This window comes from Austrofundulus limnaeus, unplaced genomic scaffold (assembly GCF_001266775.1).
Source record: "Austrofundulus limnaeus strain Quisiro unplaced genomic scaffold, Austrofundulus_limnaeus-1.0 Scaffold0, whole genome shotgun sequence".
NCBI lineage: Eukaryota > Metazoa > Chordata > Actinopteri > Cyprinodontiformes > Rivulidae > Austrofundulus > Austrofundulus limnaeus.
In genome coordinates this window covers 7089777-7100256 of record NW_013952402.1, presented here as the reverse complement: position 1 = coordinate 7100256, position 10480 = coordinate 7089777, and the positions used below count along the sequence as shown (strand labels likewise).

At 35.5% G+C, this 10480-nt stretch overlaps 1 protein-coding gene across 3 annotated transcripts in view; it reads left to right on the top strand.

The window, feature by feature from the left end:
• ccser2a (coiled-coil serine-rich protein 2a) overlaps positions 1 to 10480 on the top strand; it is a 41193-nt gene that overhangs the window by 16541 nt on the left and 14172 nt on the right. For all 3 annotated transcript variants that reach the window (XM_013999861.1, XM_013999727.1, XM_013999795.1), the window contains exons 4-8: positions 5300 to 5393; positions 8585 to 8693; positions 8797 to 8977; positions 9947 to 10012; positions 10146 to 10265. In XM_013999861.1, coding sequence (XP_013855315.1) covers positions 5300 to 5393; positions 8585 to 8693; positions 8797 to 8977; positions 9947 to 10012; positions 10146 to 10265 — 570 coding nt within the window. The remainder of the gene's footprint in view (positions 1 to 5299; positions 5394 to 8584; positions 8694 to 8796; positions 8978 to 9946; positions 10013 to 10145; positions 10266 to 10480) is intronic.

Sequence of the window (10480 nt, the reverse complement as noted above, 5' to 3'; positions counted from 1 at the left end):
GGCTTTGGGCATGTTTTTTTATGAGAGTAGAACATTATAACATGATATAAAACTCAAAAAAAGTTGATTTTACATGATATGCCCCTTTTAAAAAAGAAGCTTAAAAAGACTTTTCAATTCATTCACTACAAACGTTGGACCAACGTTATGGTGCAATATAATCCTTCAGCCCTTCAGATTCAAGCCAGAATGTTCTATCATTCTTTGTACTGACTGAATGCATAAACAACTTGCTCTTTTATATATTTACATAGCATAGGTTTAAAGAACCTTGCATTTCCAAGCCTGTGGTATCACTGTTTTTCTTAGTGGAAAACAAGTAAATAAGCTTTATAAGTGGAATAATAATTATATACCCCATTTTAAATCTTAAAACCTTTTTCATTGTGGCAACATTTTCATTCTCGTGTTCATTAGTTCTTTTTTGAATTATTTATTTAATAAGAAAAAAGTGTTCAAACTGTTAGGGCAAAACAAATGCTTTGAATGAAATCAAACCGCCACATTATTTTTTCAGTTTTCATTGCTGTCTCGATGTTCAGGCTTTTCTCTCTCTGAGGGTTATCCTGACCTACCCACCAACTGTTTCTTAATCACATCACTGGCCTTATTTTTGTTCTCTATATTCCTGCACCAAGGCATATGATCTCAGGAATGCATGAAGAGCTTAAAAATGAACTGGATTAGAAATTGTATAGTGGGCTTTGCCTGATGATTAATTTCATTATACGATGTTGACACAAGCGATAAGACAAAAAATCTTTATAAATTAAACAATAGACTTTTAGTAACTACTAAAGCAAAAAGAGAACAAAAGACAAGTCTGTATTTTGCTTAGTGATTAGTACAGTCACGTGTTTCTGACTTGTATCAGGTTAGGAATTATTAATGAAGAGTAGTGGCGTGTGTGTTTGACCATGTTTGATATTTTATCAGATGTTTTTTGCTAACCTGATGTCCTCTTGATAATAATTTTGTCAAAACACCACACAGTCTGAATCAATATTAGACAGAACTTTTGTTAAATTTGGCACCCAGAAGAACAATTTTAAGAATAAATACAAAGACATTATCATTATAATTACATTAMTTAAATTTGCTTCTTGAATGTGTTAATTAAAAGCAAGTGTAGTAGCTTAATAAGAAAGATAAAAATCTAGTTATCATTACGGTATCTAAATATCATCATAGTTGGGCCAATCCAGTTCACCTATGGATGACTGCAGGCTGTTTCTGGATCTGTGGAAACCATCATTACTACCCTTGGGTAAAACCATGTAATTCAACACCCATGAAATGATCAGCAAACTCATTTAATGCAGCAACATCAACAAATCCCTGGTCTGAGAAGAAGACAGCGGCGAAACAGCCTCTCGCATGGTTAGGGAAGGCCTGATGAGTAAGTGGGAGCTTGAGGGGAAAAGAGAGTGAAAAGGAAAATGGCAGAAATAAAAGGATGGAGAAAGGGAAATGTAGTGGCTGATTGCTGATGTGTGAAGATCGGCTCTATGGGGAATCTGCCTGTGAGATATTTAACTGAGCTATTTGATTAGAGGAAATGAATCCACTTACTGTAATTGGATGCACTGAGCTCCCTCTATCCCCACCCCTTTTTTCCTGCCATTTCCTCTCCATCTGTTTGTATCTCACTCCTCATCATTCCCTTGTTCAGTGGGTAAGTTGTTGTTCGTAATGAGCTGAAAAGAGCAACAAAAATAATTCTAACACAAAGGCCTGTTTCTGTCCAAAACGATTAACAGTTTTTGAGGACTTAYACAATATAATGTGGCACTGGCATCTGTTGAGATGCTACAATGTATGATACAATTCATTTTAGGGCTAGATGAAGGCCTTTCTGCCTTCMTTAGAAAAGAGGCATTCTGTCTTGGTTCTGAACCGAAGATGGATGGATGAATGAAGTGTGGTAATAACATTCATATATCTGAAACTTGTCTCTCATGTGTCCTGCTTGCATGCATAAATGGATAAGATACACACGCCCCTGTTGCAGGCAAATTACCAGGCTGCAGTGGCTTGTTTGGCCCACTTGGGGGCACTGTGAATCCTTCATGGCGCCACTGTGGGTACGCTTGAAAGCTTTTCTCATTTATGCATGCAACCCTTTTTTGTGTTGATTTGTAGCTGTTTCTGCATTCATATAGCTCAGTGCAAAATCAAGGAGTGGGCTTCCAGAGCTCATAATAACATTCCCATTATGTGCCATGCAGATAAGCACAATACCAGCTTTACAAAACAGATGCTGAAACTGAGAGCTACTATTCACAATCACTGCATGATTTCCAAGCCTTAGTTGAATCTATCAACATTATCCTCAGAAATRAAAACATTTTTAAAGTTATTTGAAAATATTTTAAAGGCATCAACCTTTCTTTTTAGTTTMGGCATATACTGATATTCGTTGTGTACTATTGACTCATTTGTTACAATAGTAACAATTTTAGTGAAAATGAAAATTTGAAATACCACACCTGTGGATTACAATGAACATTTATGAAGTTTTATTATTCCTTTTAAAATCTTGTCAAACAGATTGATACTCATAGTGTACTAAAACATGTTGTATTATGTCAAATCATTGCATAATATTTACCTCTTTTTTTTGTCCTTGAGCACAAGAGTTTACCATATTCATATTACACATCAAAGACAATAACCATTTAAAAACATGATTATCCCTGACCTTCTAAACAACCACAAAGTGGAACTGATCCATATCTAACACACACATTATAAAGTTATTAACCTTCACAAACATGCAGTACAAGAATATTAGATAGTAATACATGGCATTATTTCTACATTTGGATTTTCACAAACTTTGTGGCCAGTTGTTATTGTGTTTGAGACTTTATCTGGATACAAACGAGATGYTATTAATTAATTAATGTTCATTTAAATGTGCTTTGGCCTGGCATACACACACAAAAACACAGCTTTAGATAACTGACAACAAAGTTTTTGGAAAATCTTTCTTGAGTGTCAACATACTTAGATTAAGCTTACATGAATGAAGAATAGTGTTTTATATAAACYTTTCGTAGCAGTCCTAGTTGGATGCCATTTTGTTTGAAAGCAAAAATAAATAAATAAATAAAGTAATAAAAAAACCTTTAAATTCAAATTTGGTTTTGTGCACTTTTGAATGTCACCAAATTACCTTGGAATTCTTCTTTTTGTCTGATGTAATCCTGTACATTTTCTTCCTTCTTTGTAAACTTTTGTCTAAAACTTCAAGTAATAAAGAAAAAAAACACAAAACAAAACCAAAAAGACGTCAAATTATGGTTTTATTTTTCTTATTGAAACTGCAGAAATGTGTCTGCTTGTCCCTATCTCATATATATATATATATTTTTTTTTTCTCTCTAATTTTATACTTTTTTAGCTTCAGGTTAAGACAAGTAAAGCTGTTAGTCTTTAAATGAAGTTCTTAAGCCTTTTGTCTGCACAATGCTGAGCCATTTATGAAAAATGCTGCCAGTTCACCAGCTTTGCTGTTGCACCAGTGAGGCTTAAAACTCACCTGCTTATACAAAGTGAGAAAAGTAACTGTTTTAAAGAACCTTGGCTTGTAACTTTTTCATCACAGTCATGTTGTTTAAAATTGTCACTTTTTAGGTCATGCAAGGACACGTAAAGGAAAGAGGAGCAGATTGACTAAGTTAATAAAAAAARCACTTTTATTGGTATCATCATGGATTCTTAGTTGCTAAGAAATCAAGTCTGTAGTTTTATTCTTGGTCTGTGTCATGATAAAACAGTGCAATGTGTAAACGATCCAAACATTTRAATTGTCGAGCAATGGAACCACCTGGGGGAGCCTGCTGTGTTGTCACCTTCTGCTTTTTATTATGAGGTCAGTTCATTTGTGTCTGGGGTTGTATTTTTTATTATGTCAGTTCATATCTGAGTTTCAACACATCTACCCAGTATATTCACCCTGGCACGGACAGCACCCTGTTATTCTGTCAACAAAACAAAAGAAAATGCGAAGAGATAAATCTTCGGRAAACATACTGCTGATTCAAAGGTTCTCCAACTCTATTTTACTCTCTGCTGCAGCTGCCATCACTCATTTAGCAGTTTCACTCCTGCCTTCCCCGCAATGCCCGAGTCCAGCCCTGAATGTTTGCCTGTGCACAACATTATCAAAAACAAAAAAAACATTTACATAAATATATTCTTGTTCGTGAAATCTGTGTTCCAATACCAAAATACAAATGATTAAAAGAAAAAAAAAACTTGAGCACTAACCACTTGGCTTTTTGATAATTGTTTATARTTTAATGAGAAGAGAGCAACAGGAAAGAGGAATTAAGAGAGAAGTCAATCACAAAATGCAGAATGAGAGGGAATAAAACAGATGGGAAAGGTTTTTGTGCAGAGAATCTAAAAAAATGCATTCCACCTACCTCTTCTGTGGCAATAATTGGAAGACAACAGAAATGTTTTATTTTTTATTTTTTGGTTCTATTTCCTTCATTAGCCTTCCATCACTGAGTCTGAAACACAGCACCAGTCATTGTGCAACACATGAAATACTCAGTAATAGCTAATTTTGAGCTTATGTCTTCTAGTCAAAGCCCAGTCAGCTTAGTTTCGTAAAGCACAGAAAACGCCTTAATATGACAAAAAACAAACAAACCTTTAAGCCATTATTTATTTTCCCTGCTTTTGGATATGCTTTGAAATATTCAGTACGGAACAACAACTAGCTGTATATTTTGCGAATGATATGACAAGCGTGTTTGTTGGGCTTCCAAAGCACCATGCATTATCATTCATAATTGGGTTATAGTTTTTCAAAAGCCTCTTCTGCTTTGTGTATTCAGATGTATGCCTCATTTTGTTGTTGAAAGTAGGGAAAATTCTTAAAACTGTATCAAAAGAAAAATAAAACTGGGCCATAAATTATTATCTAAGTATTTTGAAAAAAAAAAAAACTGAGTTGTATTTGAACAAATGTCAATGTAGAACTGTGATGTTTGCGTGCAAAGTATGGTGAGTGCCAGAGATCACCATAGCAATTCAGTAAGCTTCGAAATGACATGTCACTCAAAAACATGCATGCCGAGCCTAATTAAAAGCAGACTAAAGACTGCATATCATTTTTTTTGTCATAAATCTCTTTGTGCAGTTTGTCATGAATTTTAAAGCACTTAGTCTAGAAGCAACTTCATAAAATTATTCAATTGTACTCACACTATGTACTTTATTTAATGCTGCAAAATCTTTTTATAATACAGTGARTTTAACCTAAAATGCTTGTGGTTCTCAGGATATCCTGAACAACCTGACCCCTTCAGAAACCGAAGTTCTGGATGAAAATGACCTAATGTTGGATGTGGATCTCCCAGACGACGGCTTACACGGTCAGCACACACATGCAGACAAGTTTTTTTCTTGTTATCCCACATAAAATTTGTGAGGTCATTATTAGGCCATGACTTATACTAATGTTCTGTGGATACCTCCAGCAAAACTCTCTGATTATAAATGTAGATGAGTACATTACCCATGTCTGAGCTTTCTAGTCCCAGCAGAATCCTTCTGGTTGATATAATGGTTTGAATAAATTGAATCTAGCTTTGCCTTGGGTGAATATTTACCACTGCAACATCCATTAAATAGGTTTAATGGATACTTGGTCATGTATTATGTCCTGTCACATTTTTAGTATTTGGTTGGTGGGATACATTCAAACTTTGTTCTTTGAAAATATGCTTTTTTAAGTGAACTTAGAAGAAGTATTCATCCTGCTGTCTAAGTCTGTTTACATGAACAGATGTGCACAGATGTACATGGTTGATAAGTATGGTTGCAAGGCAAAGTGCATTTGTATTCTTCAACATTTATTCCCCTTGACGACAGCAGCTTGGTGTTTGTGCTCTAAGATCTACACATCTCAACACTAACTTCTACTTTGAAACATTTTTCAGAGTTTTACAACTTTTCTTCGCACATTCTTACTTCCCATATTTATTCTCATTAAAACAGAGTAAAATTGTTTCTCTGGACGTGTTAAAGGTAATCAGGTCACATTATTACCACATAATAACAGTGTTGACACAATTATGGCTCCATCAGTTTGTGTGGCATTTTGTTCTTCAGTAGAGGAGAGAAAAAGGGTTGAGGACTGACCTCTCTTGTCACAGAATATAATGAATTCTTGGAAATGAATTTTCTTTTGTCAGTCCTAAAGCCAGAACTATCATGGTACATTTCATTGCTAATGGATTTAATGCTGTCGCTTTCTCTGAATGACTCTGACAAGCTTAGTTTGTACAAACAGGGCGCCTTTCAGCATCATAAAATTCATTAGAGGAACCGTGTATATATGCTGTCATGTGTATATAAAAAYGTATAAAGGGGCATTTGCTCACAAAAATAGTTGTCAAATATTGCTAAAAAACATATTTGTGTAATGCAAGACCTTTTACGTTTTATTTAAAAAGTTGCTTTAATTGTTTATAATCTTTTATTTTGGTAAAAGCAGCTAATATGACAGCTAATGAGAAACAGATTTTTCTAAATATTATATTAGAGAGTATTATATGACACTGTGTGATGTAGACATTGATTTTACTGCAAGGTTTTATATATAAATTCTTCTGAATGGGTGTTATGAACTGTAATTTCATTGTGCTCTGTACAATGACAATAAAGGTCTATCTTCATATATATATATGGATGGATGGATTTATAGATAGATTTATAGATAGACTGATAGATAAATTTGGTTTTAAATAGTTTTTGGTTTCAAACCTAGATAGTTTTATTTTAAATTTTCTATCCAATACTAGACACATTTACTTAAGAACTTCATTACTTATGTATTTCCCATAGAATATTGTATTTTGTTATTAACCTTTTCACCTWAGTTCCAGTTAAAGCATGTTTTCACTACTTTAATTAGCCTTTGATCTGAACAGAACACAGATATATTTGATTTGGGTCATGCTTTAAATTTTAAAAAGTATGAACTTAACATAGTAGAGATGCAAGTGTCCTAAAATGAGTTTRCATTTTGTATTCTTGTTTTGAAAGTACAGCTTCAAAAATGACTATAAAGTAGCCTAAACACCTTTTCAAAATGCCGTCAACAGAAACTCTATATCAAGCTAAACAGACTGTTTCCTAAATTAGCATAGAGTCCCTGTAAACATTGATTTTGTTCCTGAGAAAAGGAGCCGGTGAGCAAGAGGGAAATGCTCACACCGCAGGAATGTTATTAGTGCGTCGTCGTCCCKTCCTCCTCCTTTCCGGGTAACGACCATATTTATAGCACTTTATGTCATGAGTAGAATTCATGTCACGAGAGGGAAACTGAAGAGTCCAGTTAGAGTCCAGCCCACAGGGCAGGACTTRGTTGTGGCATGAGGAAGGGTGTCTTTTTCCTAAATACACTCCAACTTTGCCATRAAACAGAAAAAAGTTAAAGAAAGAGGAGGATAAAAAAGGACTCWTTGGGTTTTCATCCAGCTGTCAGCTCCCATGAAAGGAGAGAGGCCACAGATTCCCTCTCTGTTGGTAACTTCCTCGGCTTGGACACAAACCAGTCACTTCACTCCCTTTCTCACCAGCACAACCACAGTCCTCTCTCCAGCTCYAGTTTCCTGGGAGTTCCCAGAAAAACAAGGCTGTCAACATAGACCGGGCCGGGCAAGCTGGGAGCGGGGCTGACTTTTTCCCCTGGCTCTAACAGATCATCAGCTGACGAGACGAGGAGTCATTTTTCTCCACTTTCCGTTTGAGTTTACCTGCATTTATAGATTTTTTTCAAGTTGGAATATATTCAGTTTGTACTTTTTAGAAGAGTTTTTCTAAGCTTACAAAAATAAAAACAAGTCATTGGGGGCACTTAAGTTTTCAGGAATGTAACAGCCTCGTATGCAAAACAGGCTGTCTGTTCGTAAACAGGCGGTCTGCTCCTCTGCTATGTGGTGACTCTCGGGGTAAAGTATTTTCACCAGCACCGCTGAAATCATTGGATTCTCGTCGTCTCAGTCCTTATCTGCTTTCCTCACTTACTTTCTGTATAAACATCTGAGTGTGTCACATTTAGAAAGTCAAGAGTTGTTTTATTTCCCAGAGATAGCACTCTGTTAGTCATTTTTTGTTGCCATCATGGTTCTTTTCACAGCTGTGTGCCATTGAGTGCTGCTAAATACTGTTTCTTTACAGTGGCTTGTAAAAATGCTAACATCTGTCTCTGTGAGCAAATGTTTTCATTGGATGTTGGCAACATTTTAAAGAAACAAAGTCAGATAAAAATATCTTGTTTTTTGTTCTTATTTAGAGTTTTTTTTACTATAAGTGTATCCATTGCATTTACATGTATGCTTACCTTACATTTGTTATAAATACAGTAACAAATAAAAGAGCTAAAGGAAAAAATATACATTTTTGCATGTAACTTTTTATGTTCAACCACAAAAACAGCATTAATAGTAACTTATGACAAATTTGCTTGTTTTTCCCCTTTCATGTATAGCTTTTGTTTTTTGTTTTTTGTGCTTTCCTTTATGCAGTCTCACTGTTGCTTTAAATTCTCTTAATATAGACTTTGAAAGAATGTCCCACATTGAGCGACCAGAACGAGCCAACCGGCAAGGACAGCGTYGTAAACAACACCGCTGGAGTGGTTCGGATCACTTTCACGGTGATGGCAGGTTGGTCAGGCTCACAAGTTAAAACGTTTGCTGAACACGATTGAACTGTAGAATGAAAAACGAGCAAAAACTCTAAATTATTTTATAAAATTTTCTCTCTCAGGGCATATGTCTTCCAGAATTATGATGGCTTCAGGGGTTCAAAAGCCTCTTCACGGTTTGTCCCGTCTGAAGCCAGGCAGCGAGGCTACACACCGATGCTGGATGAACTCACACTCGGACACATGAATCAGGACTGCAGCTTGCTCAAGAATCAGCTGCTCCAGCTCAAAATGTTACTAGAGGTTTGTCCTGCATTTGCAGAGAGATGTGAATCCAACTAGCATTTGCTTAAAATTTATTTAAAATGCTTCAAAACCTCAGTTTCCTCATCTCAGCTCAATCCACAGCAATAAATCCTTCTAAATGGCTCAAATTCATTTGACTTTTATAGCATAGGTATTGATATTTTGTTTGCCTTTGAATTAATGCCTTTTCAAGATTTATTTTTTAATTGTATATATWTTCTTTGAAAAACAAAGCAAACAACAGCAAAAAATAAGTACAGCGCTGAGCTCAAAACATCAAATGTAAATTATACCTTCTGTTGCTGAATTCTAATTTGTTTTGCTTCGTTTTGCTAACAGTCAGACATCTGGCACATTTCTTTTTACTCATACAGAATCTAATTGGATAAATCAGTTTAACTTTAATGAGCATCAGGTTGGATGTGATGTTGAACTACAGTTTTAGTTCTTTGTCAAATGAGTGACAAAAAATGATAAAAATGTAATATTTTTGTTTTTCCTAGCATGAAATATCACATTTTTTGCGATATTTTTGGTCTTTGAACAGATGTGACTAGGTTTTGGTGAGGTATATAAAAAAAAAACAAATCTTTTTTGGCCTTCATCTAATTGTGACAAAAGCACAGACTGTGATTTTTGTGTAAACACAAAAAGATAAAATATGAGAAAAATAATCTTTTAAATAGTTCTGCTTTTATTTAGGTGCACGAAGGTAGGGACAGTTTTTTTTTTTTCAATATTGATTCTTCAATCCCATACTTCGCCTCCGGTATGTGATCCTGGTGGCTAGACATGCAGGGTCACTGGAGAGTATGTGTAAAAGAGTAAAAAAAAAAAAAAAACCCAAAAAATTCCCTCTGGTGAAATATTGCTTTTGAGGCATGCCTAAGGCAATTGATTCAGCTCACTTTGTACTCTGCATCTGTTTGTGTGCCCCCTTCTGAGTGTGTGTGTTTATGTTTCAAGCTTGAGGAAACAGACTCTTCAACAGATGTTTTTGAGCAGTCTGAAGACAATACCACTGTGTCACAGGTAAGAAACCTTCCTCTGCATTTGGATGGACATGGTCTATACATCTAAACAGTAAACATTGCATCTACCCTCTTGAGGCGGTCTCCTGTTAGTTCCTCAAACAGTGTGTGTGTGTGTGTGTGTGTGTGTTCAGATGGAGGTGCTGATTAAGGAAGTAGAGGTGCTCAGAGAGGAGCTGAAGAACCGAGACAAGACTATTGCTCAGCTCACACTGCAGTGTCAGCAGCTACAACAACATCCACCAGAACAACTGGTGAGTTTGTAAGAACAGGACTGAAAAAAATCTACACTCTACAATGTTTCTGTTCGACCTCAGTCTGTACCCCCATGACTTTTATTTTGGATTGGGAGAACTTTTGGTTAGAATGTGTAATTTTAATGGAAGGCTTAAGTTTTAGAAGCACAACATCCTTAAATCACACACACACACACACACACACACACACACACACACACACACACACACAC